Source organism: Ictidomys tridecemlineatus, chromosome 7, assembly GCF_052094955.1.
Source record: "Ictidomys tridecemlineatus isolate mIctTri1 chromosome 7, mIctTri1.hap1, whole genome shotgun sequence".
Taxonomy (NCBI): Eukaryota; Metazoa; Chordata; class Mammalia; order Rodentia; family Sciuridae; genus Ictidomys; species Ictidomys tridecemlineatus.
Genome location: NC_135483.1, coordinates 47,611,997 through 47,627,971, shown reverse-complemented (window position 1 = coordinate 47,627,971; position 15,975 = coordinate 47,611,997). Strand labels below are relative to the sequence as shown.

Genomic DNA, 15,975 nt, shown 5'->3' with positions numbered 1-15,975 from the left:
TTTATTTACTTTTCTCCATTTAGATGAGAGAATCACTGATTTGGATTTCTTGAATACTACCAAGGATCTTTCCAAAAACATAATACTCATTTAGATTCCTAGTTCATTTGATTTTAGTCTACCTTCATTTTTTATGGGTGAGAAATGGCAGATGAACATTTAATAGATTTTATGCCGCATCAAAAGGTATCATCCAAACATTACAATAAAACACAAAGCAAGTTATATTTGTGTACAGTCCCCAAATCCTCTTTCATAATAAAAGATGCATTTACTCTCTACCCTCGCCATCTCTTTTGTGAAAATTTGTCCTGCATAATCACTTTCACTGGTCCATGAGATACAAGTATGATGCAATTAATTATTAAAGTATTTTTTGTAAGAGAATAAGAACACAATGGAATAAAAATCAGAATACATTATAATTATCCACCAACAGGGGCCAATTAAATAAATTCTGATGTATTTATGGAATTGAAATAATACACAGATGTTAAATGAGGTGTTAATAAACCTTTTGATTTGGAAAAATAATCATGATAGTCTGCAAAGTGGGAAAAACACCAAGTTTCAAAAGTATATGTATTATAAAACTTGTTTAATAAAAGTAAAGTTAACCTGTATAAATGGGCATATATGAATTATGTATTTGCACATAACCTCCCTTTGAATCTTTCAGACCCTGGGTTGAATCTAATGCACATGTGCATATTTTTTTTTCTGTAGATACACAGATAATAATGTCTTGAAATGATCACAGCCTCCCATATGAGGGCAGTTCAGGAAACGGTAGTCATTGGGTAGAGGCTGCTGCAGCTAGAACCTCACTAGGTGTGTGCTCCTCCCTGTGACCATTGCTAGAATTGAACTTGACCTCCTTGTAGAGACTTATTACTGAAGTGTTTCTGCCTGGCCACACCCAAAGGACAGGTGTGTTCCAAACTTGAAGTCTAAGTACAAAGAGAATAGTGAGGTTCCCACTTAGGGTTAGAATTTCAAAGGAAGCTGGGCCATTATGTTAGATCATGCTATTTTAGTCATTTTCAGAAGAGGTAAATTCTGGGCTCAGAGTGCTGCTCCAAGTTCAGCTATCCCTTTTCACATGAAAAATGTCCCTCAGTTGCCAAACGTAGTGCTGCATCTGTTTGATTTTAGTGGAGACTGGGAGTGCCTCACAGAGACCAGAACGCTCACTCCTTTGAAATCATTATGATGGTGACTTATGTAGTAGGGGAGCTACTTTGGGGAGTACTTGCAGTGTAAGTATCTCTTACTTAATTACATTACCTCTCCAGCATATTTGACTCCATCCACTGTGTGCTCAGAACCATACTCATTGGTACTGCCCCAGTGAAAATGGAACTGATTGAGTCTATAGCTGTCAGAGAGAGGACCACCTTTCAGCACTGGAAGAAAAGGGAACTACTGTTAGTTGGATGATCATAAATGCCAACTTATCTTTGCACTTTTTAATATACCAACACAAATCTTTCTTTAGTAAAATGAAAGCAAACAGCACTGTCAAAATTTTCATCTGATTTCTAATCCCTTCATCTAGGGCAATGGCATGTATATGTATGGTGTATCTCTGAGTGTGGCTTGATAAGACAGAGTTCATGAGCTATAGACAATTCCCAGCACATGAGCACAATTTTATCTATTTTTTACTTCCAAGAAAGTATACTGTGACATGAATGGATTGTATGATTAAGGGCTTTTCTTGAATCTCTAATTTGCAAGTTTATTCATTCCTTCTTTCAACAGAGATGGCATGCATTGAAGGCTAGAGCAGTTTATTTTGAGTATCAAATTGCTTATCACATACTTTGTATTTAATCATGACACAACCATGCTAGCTTTATTGAAAATCCCTGGCCAGGGACCAAAAGAAAGCACCTGTGAGGCAAGGTTACTTGAAAAACTTTTATATTGAATGGCCTGTCATTTTGGAGAGTCTTTACAATCATAAGTACTTAAGCACACATGATACCAGACCTAATCCAATATTAATAAAAGACATAGCACCCAATGTACCTTAGGATTGAAACCTCATAAGGAAGTGCTAAAACAAATTTAGCTTTATCATCAGTAGAACTATCTTTGGGAATTGTTACAACTTATTCAACAAACATTTATGAAAAGCTGTCTATGTAGCAGGCAATATGACAGATTTCAGGGTAGGAGGATAACTCAGTTGTTTCCCATCTCTTTTCCCTACTGTGTTCACCCTCATCTCAATTAGAATATGTTTGTCTTTTTAGTTTTATATTCATAATTATTTGTTCATTAGACTTTTGGGGAAAAAGTAGTTTATACTGAGAGAGTGAAGTGAGCCTAAAGATCCCGGGATGGCCAGAAGTGATAGGATGGTGTCATTGAGGAGGAGAACAACTGCTGGGTGTGGTGGTGCATGCTTATAATCCCAGTAGCTCAGGAGTCTGAGACCGGAGGATTTCAAGTTCAAAGCCAGCCTCAGTAAAGGCAAGGTGCTAAACAACTCAGTGAGACCCTGTCTCTAAATAATAACACAAAATATGGCTGGAGATGGGGCTGAGAGGTTGAGTATCCCTGAGTTCAATCCCTGGTACCCTCCACCAAAATATCTTTACCACTTGGCCATTTTCTAGAAATCCAAAATGCCTCACCAGATAAAGGCAATGTTACACATTTGCACAAAATACTTGGGATGGCAGTTTGTGTTTCTTAGCACTTTTGTTTCAATTTCCCCAATAGAGTCTAAGGAAAAAATAACAGAATAATTTTAGGGCTCACCTGATTGGTTATCATTGTCATCAAAAGTCACATGGAAGGAGTGTCCCACATTGATAATTTCCTTGGCAGTTGCTGGATTGTAAGAGACACTGATGGGTTTCAGAGAGGTGTCACGTTTGGTTTCGCTGGTCTTGATGTCAATAGGAGACTGGTTATTTCCATTGGCAATGGGATACAGCTTGCTCCATTGCTCAGGACCTACCAGGATGAATAAATGTATACAATTAACACTTTACCGAATGCTTGATTCTAAGTTTGAGGACTCTACCTGTTTGCTTATTATAGTTTATTCAGCTGTCTTAAATGACATTCTGTTAATTGGAAATTCTGTCTTTGGCAGTGTCCCTTTTCTAAATGATACTGTAAAAGTTTGTCAGCATCAATGATATAGGCTTATACACCTAGTCTATAAGATTAGACGATAAATATCTTACTATAAGCAATAGAGTGCAACAAGCACATATCAAATACCTTTTATAGATAGAGGTGCTCTAAAGAACAGCTAAAAGTATTTGCAAAGATATTGAAATTATTCAAAACAGTCAACTCAAACTATTGAGTTGTATATTATTTTTAAAACTTCATACCTCGTCTATTAGAAAAAGGAATAACTGTGGCTGTATATTATTTTAAAAACTTCATACCTCATCTATTAGAAAGAGGAATAAGCTCTTATTTTGATTTACAGGAAAAGAAGTACTCTTACCATTTTTGGCATCATATCCCCAGTCTAAACTTGCCATGGTCTTCTAGTTTTCTTTCTCTGAAAACAAAGATAATACCTGGAATAACCAACTGCAACTGTGCAACTTTCGCATGGGGTTTTTATAGAAACTTCTCTGCCCTTATGAGGCCACTATTTCATCATCTCTCTTGCTTATCAGGAGGTATATAAAAAAGGTGTAACAAAAATGTCTACAAGGGTTAGCTCAGCTCTAATTATTTTATTTTACTATGAAAGATATCAAAATTATAGATTTTATTATGCCAAGTCCTCTTTCTTTTAGGCTATTCAAAAATACTGTCAAATGCAATTCTTTGTATTTTCCAAATTAAAAATATTTCATGTACTTAAGTTTTCCAATTCCACCCTTGCAATACTAGACACTATAATCTAATAAGAAGATTAATTTGCATGTTTACAGGATGAACTGAGCTAGTATCATGAAATTAATTTAGAATTAGATAATGAAATTACTATTTGTAATATATATTATTCATAAAGCCCTTCATTCTGGGCACTATTGGAATTCATAAATGGAGATTTATTAATACCAAAGTTAAATATTACATATATTTATTTTACATAAAATAAGTCTACTAGGATAAAAGCCTTTTTATTTGTAGTTCCATACAAATTTATACTTCATTTCAAGCTATTTTATTTTACTAATACACTCTATAGAGTAAGAATTAGCATTTTGTAGTAGAGAGATGTTCAGAACTTCACTTCAGCTAGCAAGAAGTCAAGACTTCTGCCTCTAGTTAAATTGCTTCCCTCACTATATCTCTGCCAAATGCCATGCTGGTGAGTTATGAGGTGGATGAGCCCCTAATTCTCCTTCTTTGCCCACAATTGTCTTAAGATCAATTGAAAACTCACATCTATTGAGGTATGAGAAGGTCCACAGGACTTTTCAGGGAGGCAAAGATAACGGATTAGTATGTGTTGGTCTCTGGCTAGGTCCTTGTTTTTCAAGGCCCAACATGTGCTCACTGGGGATACAACCAGAAAAAAATAAGCTACACTTTGTTTCACAAGCTGGAATTGCCTAAGCTGCCTGCAACCCCTGAAGGAAGAGGGGGTCAGGAGCCATTTTTGGCAAGACTGACTAGTTTGCTCCTCTGTCCTGATGGTAGAACACTGCCTTGTGTGAAGAATGGACAATGACCCATGAATAACTACTGAGTGGGAAGAGGCTAAGCTTCCTTTCTATGGCATTAATAAGCATAAGGGGACATGGCTTAAAAGGGACCTTCTAAAAATTTTAAATTTTAATTTACTATTAAAAACTGGATATTGCTGTATTTATTCTGATTATAGATGTTTTTATTGTGTACAACGTGGTGTTTTGAAGCACACATACATGTGGAATGGTTAAATTTAGCTAATTAACAATTGCATTGTCTCACATAGCTATATTTGTGGTGGTAGCATTTAACATCCACTCTGCATTTTTTAGTAATACAATAAATTGTTGTTAACCATAGTCACCTCACTGTACAATAGATGTCTTGAAATTATTCTTCCTATCTAACTGAAATTATGTGTCCTTTGGCCAGCCTCTTTAAACTATAAAATTGAATGATTAAATTAATCAACATATTTGGAAAAAGACAACCCCCACTTCATTACATGATTACAATATGATTCATCACATGAATGCCTTAACATTCATTTAAAGTTTTAGGTACAAAATTACTTAACTATTATGACCCTTTATTTTATTATATTCTCAGGGTGTGTTTGAGTACTCCCACAAGCATAAAATTAAATAGAGGATGTAAAATTTAATGAGCACCTATAGTTTAATCCCTAACATCCTCCAATTTACCTTGACCCCTCTTTTTTTGCTCAGAGTCTTTTTCCTCTCCCAACTTGACATCTACACTAAGTTCAAGATGTTTAATTTTGCATTCATTTCAATTTCATTCATAGACATCTTTTAGTATGCTTTTCTAGGGTTATAATCTTTGAACTGATATATCAAGAACGTGTTCAATCTACATAGGCTCTGGTCTTCTAAACTGCATATTTCCTAAGGTGATCAAATCCAAAAACATTTTTTGTTTTTATGTTTTTTGTTTTTATGGATAGACTATTCTGAATAAATCCTTATGCAATTAAAACTTAATCAAGAGCAACAAGACCGTTTAATATCTATAAACATCTCTAAAATGATACCTCTATGATGGTAGGACCTTGTCTATTTTTTCACCACTGTATGCTCTTTATCTATAACCTGGCTGGAAAATAGTGGTGCTCAATAAATGTGGAGAGGAGAGTTATATATCATTTTTAACTTCAACTATTTTATTTTTATGAAGACTGGAAGGACAGAATGCTCCTCAGGGACTAAACCTACCCAACGCATTGATCTAAACTCAGCAGTGTGTGGCACACTGATGTGTGAGCATGTGAGTGAGCTTTGCTAGAAGTAAACTCATGATCATATTTGGACTAAGGAAAAAGAAAGTTTCCCCTCGCTGTTCTATTAATGGGAGAAATGAGGTGACCAACTGTGTCTGTCAGTCATTGCTGGGAGAGTGACAACCTTGGTCCTTGTAAGTGTCAAATTTTTTAACACTTTATAAATGTCAAACTTTAACTCTTCAAATATGGTTTGAATTTTTGACATATACATTTTAAAAGTTCATAATTCTTGAGGATTTTATTACCATGATTGAAGGAAATTTTCAAACTTGTATTTCTTGTCTGAGAATATTTTATTTTTGAAAACAATTTTCAAATCTGTTGATGAATATTTTTATTAACAACTAAGTCAACTCTGCTAGATAACCACTTTAACCCATAGCATAGACATAGACATATTCACAGTATCTTAAATATTCATGCTTCTGAAATTTTTGAATTTTAAATTGTCTAATTCACTGACAAGCTTATTGAAATTACTGGTTGGAAAGATACACTGAGAATATGGGTTTGTGAATTTTTAAGATAATAGTTAGGAATCTCTTCTACTGCATGAGTGGCTAATGTAGGTTGGCACATTAGCCATACCATCCTCATATTTATCTTTAAAACTGAGAAATATCATTTTTATCTTGTGTTTATAATTAGATGGGGAGTTAGTATGCCCTCCTATAACAATGACAACATTAAGTAGCATTTTTCATTTAAAAAGTAAACAATATAAATACACAATTCTTTGTAAACCATAAAACACTGCACAAATTTAAGTGGTCAAGTTAGCCTCAAAAAAAAGTTGATTTTAATTCTCAGGAAAATAGATGATTATATAAAAACAAAACAATGCAAGGGATTGAAAGTGGTCTGAAATTCAAACAATTGCATAAAAGATATTTGCTTATGGCATATTAAACTAAACTCTGTGTGTTTAGAAAAATTCTTAAGTGTAAATTTTAAAGGAGGTCAAGGTCAGTCCTGTCAATCATTTTTGTCCTAATTTCTTTCATGCACCTTTTTGGGGTGTCTATCTAAAATTATATTAACAAATGTTCCAACTCACCTAATAACTTCATTAGCTCCTTTTCTCCAAGGAGCTTTTATCAAAGACTAGATTTCTAAAATACATTCATAATTAAATAGGTCCTTTCTCAATCTAGTGTTTCTTAATGTATAGTTTGCAGATCACCTGCCTCAGATTCACCTGAAGGTGATACTAAAATTTATGTGTGTGTATCTAATTCAATTTCTTACTTTGGTGAAATGACCTTAGCCAATTTGGGTGGTTAACAAATATCAATCTCTTTTTGTAAGTATTGATAGCCTTATTACAGATACCTTGGGGGATATTTGATTCTACCCCCCAAAATCTATTACTGAGAGATATATATTTAAGTGAGGGCAAGTCTCTGGCCAAATTCCTCAGCTGGACAGTGTTATTAGCAAACAGGCATATAACTTATCTGAGGTTGCAGGATACCTGCAAGTGACACTAGCCACTTGGACCCCTTGCAACACTGAGGAATGTGAGACCTCTGCATGTGAGACCTCTCTGCATGTGAGGCCTGGGATCTGTGGTTTTTTTTTTTTTTACCAGGCATTTCCCTGGTGATATTTGAAAAACACATTTGGGCACTTCTACAACCCCTTTTTAAAGATTATAAATGACATTGCTGGGCATGCTTTGTCCTTTAGGAAAACAGTGAATTAGTATTCATTTCAGCAGCCACTTCACAAAATACTCATTCTTGTATTAAATTAGTCTTTTTTCTCATCAGATTTCTTAAGTTTATAATGCATTTAGTAATATCCAGAGAAGAAATGATTTTTTCATTCATTTTTGCCATACCCTTTCAACTATCCAATCAGTATGTTAAATATGGGCCAGTAGCTTGCTCCACAGTAGTGTCTGTATCAAAAGCTCAGGTCAGATCCATTATTAAGTAGAGGCAATGCTTTTTGACAGGGGAAATATCCATTTTTGCATGCAGGAGGTTGTCATTTTAGTTTGTTCTTATCTGATCCTCCTTCGAGTAGATTTATTTAAAAATAAAAAAAGAGGCAAGTGTGCTATTTGAACTAGCAGTTTGCAGAATGACACCTTATCCAAGGGCAGAGAGAGAAGTATATTATGGAGCTTCTCTTCACTGATCTTAAAATAGTGAACAAAAAATCATAATGGACAGAGGTGACATTTACAGTGTTCCTTCAGTGCCAGACTTCTTTTGCTTCACAGCTATTACATTAACCATAGAATTCTTTATCTGTCTAGTGCAATTTTTTTTCAATAGTGCTATTTCTTTTGTGTGTCTGTGTGAACCTGGGTTAATAACTCACCTTGAAGTTTTTTTTTTTTAAATGAGTATTAGAGATACAGGCAAGCAGCAGATACACTGTAAGAGACTTTATTTTTCCTGGATGTACTTATCATACAGAAAGCTGTGTGGACTATGCTTGAGTAGGATGGGGGAGTTAACTGCAGCCAGAGTGAGAAGGACCCAGGGCTCTGCCAGAGCTTCCAAGACTTCAACTGATGGATGAAGCCTATTAGCTAATCAACTCTGAAGTCACAGGGCATAATCCTCCCTAGGGATTTTTCTGAGAAATAGCTAAGGGGTAAACAGAATGATTACAGCTGCTTTTCAAGAAAGAAGTACTTTCTTTTAGAATAGTCCCATAGAATGGGGCTTTATCCAACTATAGTTTTAACTCACATGATCCTATTAACTTTTAAGAAACCCTCGAGTTGGTTAATATAAATGTCAGTTTTTCTATTTCAAAATGAAAAAAAAATGAATTTCCCAGATGAGGAAGCTAAGCCATTTGTCAAAAGTCAGATACAAGCATTAGAATTAGAAGGATAAATCTTCAAACCCTGTCAAGAATTCTTCCCACTATGACAAATTATTGACAAAATCAAACTAACAATAGCTTTTTTCCCATCACTTTTTACTTTATTATCATAAAGAATGCATTCATATGAGAAGCTATCACTTCAAAGCAGTCATTATAGTTTCCCTAAAATAGGTCCTGTATGTCCATGTAGACAGGGCTTGGTTCTATCTGTGAGAGGTGGTGGTGGGATATGGATCATCCTCTCTCCCAAAGGAATGCATGCTGTGGACTTTTCCATTTCCAGAGCCAGCCTGCCCCGAATCATGGTGCTCTCTCATGTATTCCCACTGCTTATCCTTCCTATTTGTTTTAGAGAAACCAAGCTACCAAGGTTTATACTCCCTTATCCCAGTGTAGCTGGGGAAGGCATATTTCTGCATTTCCATAAAACCTTCATTTTTTTCTAGTCCTGGGGTAAAGAATCAGAGCACAAAACAGAAAAGAATAGCTCTTCCTTCCTTCTACTTGTCAGATAGAAAGTAAGCAAGCAAGCAAGAAAACAAACAAAAAAACAGTAAATATGTGTTAGAGTCCCTAAAACAAGATTTTAGAAAAGATCCTTATCCTTTTAGCTAAAGGCAAACTAGCAAGATTTAAATGAAATTCCTTTTTTTTAAAGTCTCTCTCAATATTTTATTTTTTATATTTTGATTCCTTTTTGATCCTGTCTCCCTTCTGCAAAGGATTACTTGGGAAATTAATTGTTGTGGTTTAAATAAAGTTGTCCTCTAAAGCTCTTGTGTTAATGCAGGACTATTCAGAGGTGAAATGATTAGATTATGAGACTTATAACAATCAGTTCAGCCCAGTTTGAATGGATTGACTGGGTGGTTATCCTAGGCAGGTAGGGTGTGCCTGAGGAGGTGGGTCACTGTGGGTATGCCCTGAAAGGGTTCTCCCAAGTGGCCCTGTCTCTCTCTCTGCTTCCTGGCTGCCATAATGGAGCAGCTCCTTTACCACACTCTTCCGCCATGATGTTCTGCCTCACCTTGGGCCAGGGCAATGGAGTTGGCCCACCATGGACTGAACCTCTAATATTGTGAGCTAAAATAAATTTTTCCTCCTCTAAGTTCTTCTTGTCAGGTATTATGGGCACAGAAATGAAAGTATGGCTAACATATTAGTTTAGCTGATAGAGGCCAGAATTTCCTCTGTTTTTCTTTCTGATTTTTTTCTCAAATTGTTCTAGACCAAAAAGAGTTAACCTGAATATATAAAAAATAGTAAGCTGATCTCTAAGATAGATTTAGCTATAAGTAGATGATGGGTTTTAAGGACTTTTAAAAGATCTCTGGTTATTATAGTATGACTCTTCCTTAGCAACAATTCCCATAGAAAGAGGGCATAGGATTTTGTAGTCTGGTTTCTTAGAGCTCCTTTAGTTTCTGGAATCAGAAAATTTTGGAGAAGCTGCTTAGGCAGCAGTTCTCAACTGGGATTTAAAGGCCTTACATTTCAAAACTCCAGGGTTATAAGTGAAAAAGGTGTTAAATGAAAGGATTCTTTTTGTATCCCCTCGCACTGAGTTTATCTGGCACTGTGGTGGAGTCCCTCAATAGGCAATACTTGGAAACTGCAATGATAGACCTAATTCCTTTAAGAGCGTCCTGGACTCTGCCTTCACTAGTTGGTAAGCTTCCATATAACCTTTGTGCAACTGCCTGAGGATTACAAAATGAGGGAATGACATGTTGGCAAGTGTCATAGTTTTCCATCATCACCCAGGAGGCAGCCGGAACCAGTCTGGTGAGAAAGAACTCCAGGAAAAACACCTCCCAGGTTCATATCAATAACACGTTTAAAATGGAGACCCACAAGGTCCAAGAGAGTCCTAAGGATCTTAATAGTTAAGAATGAAGTCATGAGTATAGACTTCTTAGAACAAATAAAGCTGGTTTTCTACAGTGATCTGATCTGGGGAAGATGAATTCCTGGCAATGTTCTCAGTGCCTCCTGCTGGTAATTCCTAGGGGCACTGGCTAGGCAGGGTTCACATTTGCTGTTCTTATACTGTGGTCTTTTGTTGCTCCTGTGGAAAGCTCTGGGCATTCTTGTAAATTCCCTTGCAGATCTGGACAGAGTTTTACTGTGCGGTTGCTTGCAGCTGGCCCCAGCTGTTGTTTCTCTTTTCTATCTTATTTTACTTTTGTGTTTTAAGACTGTTTTTCCATTCCTCCTCCCACTTCTGATTACTGGCGAACATGATATTATTTATAAGGGCCACTGGCTTCTTCCAAGGGATCCTTGACTATTTATATAAAGCCATGTCTGGATAGGGGACTGACTGTGCCATTTCATTTGCTTAATAATTTTTAAAAGAACCATTTTCACTTTAAAATCAGAGGCACTCCATGAAACTTTGCTTAAAGCCTCCAGTCTCTAAAATGTGCTGGAGTAGTAGTAAGGGAGCAAGGAATCATCTTTTAGCAGCTGCTAGATATAATGAAATTTGAAGAAAAGAAAGTTAGGGTGTCTTTTATTAGATCAAATATTGACAGCAATGTTCTGACATGATGGACATGCCTTCTGTATGAGACGAGTATGACATCCACTCAGAAAACAGCCCAGTGGAGAGAGAAATGCCAACCATAATAGATGTGACCTTTCAGTGCTTTGGCCATTGGCATTGCCCAGGGGTAATCCTAGATCACCCATTTTTCCATTTGGATGTAGCTAAGACTGACAGGGCAGGTGTTCTGCCTAAGGCAGCTGATTTATGATCAGTTTTCAGTCTCCTTCCTATTGCCTCTTCCAAAGCAAGCTCGACAATCCAGTTCTTTTCACTCCCTCTGCAGAGAACCCAGAGGCAAGGACCAGATGTATTTGTTATTAATTATAAGGCTGCTTGCTGTTGAACCAACGTAAAGATCAATAATAAATTGTGGTACCTTAGAGATATTTGGCATTGGTATTAAATTCAGTAGGATTAAAAGGCAGCTACTGACAGAGGACTTGAACCAAGTGTTTAGATGAAGCTAAATTGAGCACAGCTTAATCCCTTCATCATAATACGAACAAGCAACAAAACAAATGGTACCATAGCAGTTGGGCTTTGCCTCAGGCACCATAACTCTGGTTGCTGAAATAAGCTGTAGATTGATTTTTGCAACATTGTTATTCATGTAGTGTCACTGATGTCACCAGCCCATCTCCTTAAACATCAGGGTTGCATCCAAACCAGTCAACCCATCTCTAAGGGATGGATGGAGAGTTTGGAACTCAAAGACCCATGACTTCAAAGAGAATAAGATTTGGAATAGATGTCACTGAAAGTGGCAGGGGAGAAAACCACATTTGGCTCTAATCCATGTTACAAGTGGCACTTGCTGAATCCTGCTCCTTTTTATATGTCCTCAGCAGGGAAAGAGCTTAAAACCAGTGCTGGGGACATAAATTCTAGTTATATCTTGGAATAGACATGTGAACCTGACTTTTCTGGTAGCTGAATTTAGTTTAGTTTGAATATAAGACCTACACTTTTACGCCTGGTCTCTGTTCTGTCATTTGTCATCGGGAACGACTCAGCTTTCTGGACACGCTCTAGTCCTCCAATCTGGACTCTGACTTTGCCTTTGACGTATGGTTGGCCTATGTCACAGCCACTGACTGCTGCCTGTCTCAGGACTCCTGCTTCCTCTGCCTGCCAGTTCAGCCTGGCTTCTAGTCTAGGACCCTCTTATCCTCTGCTGTTCAAAGACCATTAGTTGAATTCAGGCTCAGGTAACAGTTTGGAGCATTGGCTGAGTTTAGGTCTGGAGAATACTGTAAGGATCCAAGCCTTAGGGAAAGAGTACATTCTAGCTTGAGCCAGGTACAAAAGGCATTGTGTGCATGCCAGTGGTGGAAAATGTGAGGAAAAACATCTGGCCTAAATAGGAGAAGAAGAATATGGGCCATTAATTGTGTGCCACACTAAAACTATCATAAAGCTATGTACTTCCAGCTCAGCTGACTTGGAACAGCATTTGCATCTTTTTTTAAAATTTATTTCTTCTTATTTTTAATTGGTTGTTCAAAACATTACAAAGCTCATGACATATCATCTTCCATACATTTGATTCAAGTGGGTTATGAACTCCCATTTTTTACCCCAAATACAAGTGGCAGAATCACATCGGTTACACATCCACATTTTTACATAATACCATATTAATGACTGTTGTATTCTGCTACCTTTCCTATCCCCTACTATCCCCCCTCCCAATACATTGTGAAAAAAATCACCCATAGATGTTTTAATGTATAACTTCAATTCTTTTTAATAGGCACTATGTTCCTGTGGTTCTAAGTTCAAAGGTACAAAAGAGTTTAGAATACCCTTTCCTCTTATTGAAAGTTTGAGAACCACCCATAGAACAGAGGAAAGGGAATTGGAGGAGGAAAGCGGGGAGGGAAAGATAAGGTACTAGGAAATGAAATTGATCGAGGTATATTGTTATATCCTGTTGCATGTACATACTTGTACATACTTGTACATGCAACAAGATATAACAATATACCTCAGGCTCAGGAGGCTGAGGCATGAGGATTGCAAGTTCAAAGTCAGGCTCAGCAACTTATTGAGGGCCTCAGCAACTTAGCAAGATCCCGTCTGAAAATAAAAAATAAAAAGGACTGGAGATGTGGCTCATTGGTTAAGCACGACTGGGTTAAATCCCCAGCACCAAAATAAATAAATAAATACATTCAATAATTTAAAGTTAATTTAAAATATCAGTGTTTCTTAAGATGCTTTCCCTCATTTCATTTCATTTGAAAATTAAATATCTCTCTACAGGAATAATAATACAAAAGTTCCATTGGAATTAAGTGTGGTTAGTAGCCAAACATCAGGAAACAAAATTGCTTTAAAGAAAGGAAAGGAAATAAGGCACATAAAAATCTGCCAAAGTCCTCTGTGTGTTAGAAGAAAATAAAATACAATTCTTCAACTCTTAAAAAGCTTGGTGAACTATAAAGCCATTCACAAATATTACTTGTTACAAATTCCAAGGTGCTTATGTGAAATCCTAGGGACACAGATTCAGAATTCAGAATTTTTCAGATTTTATGAAAACAATACAATGCAAAGTCTAAACTACATCAGTAATTTCCTTCATAAGACCTGAGGGAGCATATTATTATTTCTGTAGTAAAGTGTGTGAGTATTTATGCTAAGTAGAATAAAAAGTCTAAGTAGATTCATGTCAGCTTAAAGTAGATTTTGCCCACAGATGAGTTCAAGTTAAGCCAGGTCAGGTTTTTGCAGGGAAACTTTTGGTTTTTAGATATTGGGATTTCAGGACTGGAGATAAGAAATTGTGAACTTGCATTTTCAGCCCCTGTGCTGAGCAGGTCAACATAAAGGCAACGTGGGTTGCAGGAAGACCATATGGACGCAGGGGATCTGAACACCTGATCTCCATTTACTCCTCAAATATATTGTGGAAATTATTCAATTCTATAAGCCTCCATGTTTTCCTCTGAACACTGAGGGAAAGACTCCTACTTTGGAGGACACAATGGTCAGCTGCTATTATTGTTCAGGAGAGGTGGTTTCTAATGAAACAGAATACAAGCTCTGTTTTTTATTGTTTCAAATTTGAAGGGAGCAGGAGAAAAGTTTAGGGATTTAGTATAAAAATCCCAACAAACTTCTTACAGAAAAAAAACGATGAATCCCCTAAAGCTTTCTCTCTGGCACTTAATTTTATTAAAACCTGTTGGGCTTGGCAGGGCAGCACTGACTGAAGCTCAGAGTCAGGGAAGTTCCAAATAGCCACTCAAGTGAATCTCCCAAAAGGGTACCAAGAAACTGCACAGTGGGTTGACCCCAACCTTAACCTGGGGAGAGAAATCCAGACCCAGGTGTCCTGTCTCTACCCTACTCTATTGTAGTTCTATTTTTAGCCTGTGAGAGTGACTATGAATTTATTTATTTCTTCATGTAACAATTCTTTTTGAATGTTGACTAAGCAAAGTTATATGAAAATATTCAAGAAATACATAGACATGGCCCTATGTTCATGGGTATTATAGTTTATTGTGGACTCACAATGAACAAGAAAATAACAGTAGCCACCTACAAGTTCTGGCACATTCTCTAAAGGAGTTAACTAGGTGGGTGGTGGTAAGGGCCCGGCAAGATCCATGACTGTAGAGGCCGGAGCTGTTTCTTTTGCCTATAACACTCCATCTCTGTAGAGCCACTGATCTGGTTCTCCTCTTTACTCAGGTTCAGACATAGCACCACCTCTCAGAATAGCTTCCTGACCTCAATTAACATCTCCATTTTTGCAAGTTACTCTCTACCTGTTACCCCAGTTTATTTCTTCAGAGCTTTTTAAAAATCATTTAAGATCATTTTGTTTATTTTTTCACTTGTTTATTATGTGCTTTCCTCCTCTAGGAAGAAAGATTCATGAGAGTCATGAACATTTTATCCAGTATCTGTGGATACCTAAGCATTGGTTGAATGAATAAAGGGAAGAGATTTTGCAAAGGCCCTTAAGTAGGCAAGAGCTTGGAGCCTTAAATAGAATTAGGTGTTTCAGTCTTGCCACTTGAATGGCTCCCACTGAATCTGGGCCCCCTGCCATTCACACCCTTACCTTGTTCTCCCCTATGTTTGGTCATGTGACTTTTTAAAAATAGTTTAAGCTGCTGAATTTTTAAGGGGTTTGTTGCATGTGAAGGAACTGAAACAGAGCTAAGGCACTGTAGAGAGGTGGGCTATGTCCTCTCTTCATGAAAAGGTGCTCTGAGAATGTCATGGGTAACTAACCCAGGCCTGGATACAAAATAAACTAAGGGCACTGTGAAAATTAGTGCCTGGGAAAGGGAGAGTTCTCCTTCCCTCCCCTCCCCTTTCCAGACAGCTGGTTTTCAAGGAAACTAATTCGCAACATGCACTCTGACATTTTGGATACAAAGGACTTTCCTTAGGATCTAATAATTTCCTTTGAAGGAAACGCCCCTTTGAAGGCTGGGGCCCGAGGCTAGAGATTTACCTTGTAAGAGGATCAGTCTCCTCTATTGCATTCAGCTTTTGTAAACACACTTCCTGCCTGGAAACACACACAATCATATATCGTTTTTTGAAACCTTGTGCACAATCATGTATCATTTTAGATTAGAGAATTTATGACACTAGGTAGTCTATAGATGTTGGGAAAAACTGG

The 15,975-nt window shown here is 37.0% G+C and overlaps 1 protein-coding gene across 2 annotated transcripts in view; it reads right to left on the bottom strand.

Annotated features, from left to right (window-relative positions):
• The window catches only part of Ca1 (carbonic anhydrase 1), a 40,958-nt gene that overhangs the window by 6,543 nt on the left and 18,440 nt on the right, over positions 1-15,975 (bottom strand). Inside the window, exons 1-4 of one of the 2 annotated variants that reach the window (XM_078016397.1) lie at positions 4,376-4,457; positions 3,479-3,535; positions 2,773-2,970; positions 1,288-1,406 (exon numbers count right to left, since the gene is read on the bottom strand). In XM_078016397.1, the coding sequence (XP_077872523.1) occupies positions 1,288-1,406; positions 2,773-2,970; positions 3,479-3,515 (354 nt within the window). In that variant the 5' untranslated portion in view covers positions 3,516-3,535; positions 4,376-4,457. Of the gene's footprint in view, positions 1-1,287; positions 1,407-2,772; positions 2,971-3,478; positions 3,536-4,375; positions 4,458-15,975 lie in introns of those variants that run through there. The other variant, XM_040293388.2, reaches the window with a different exon arrangement.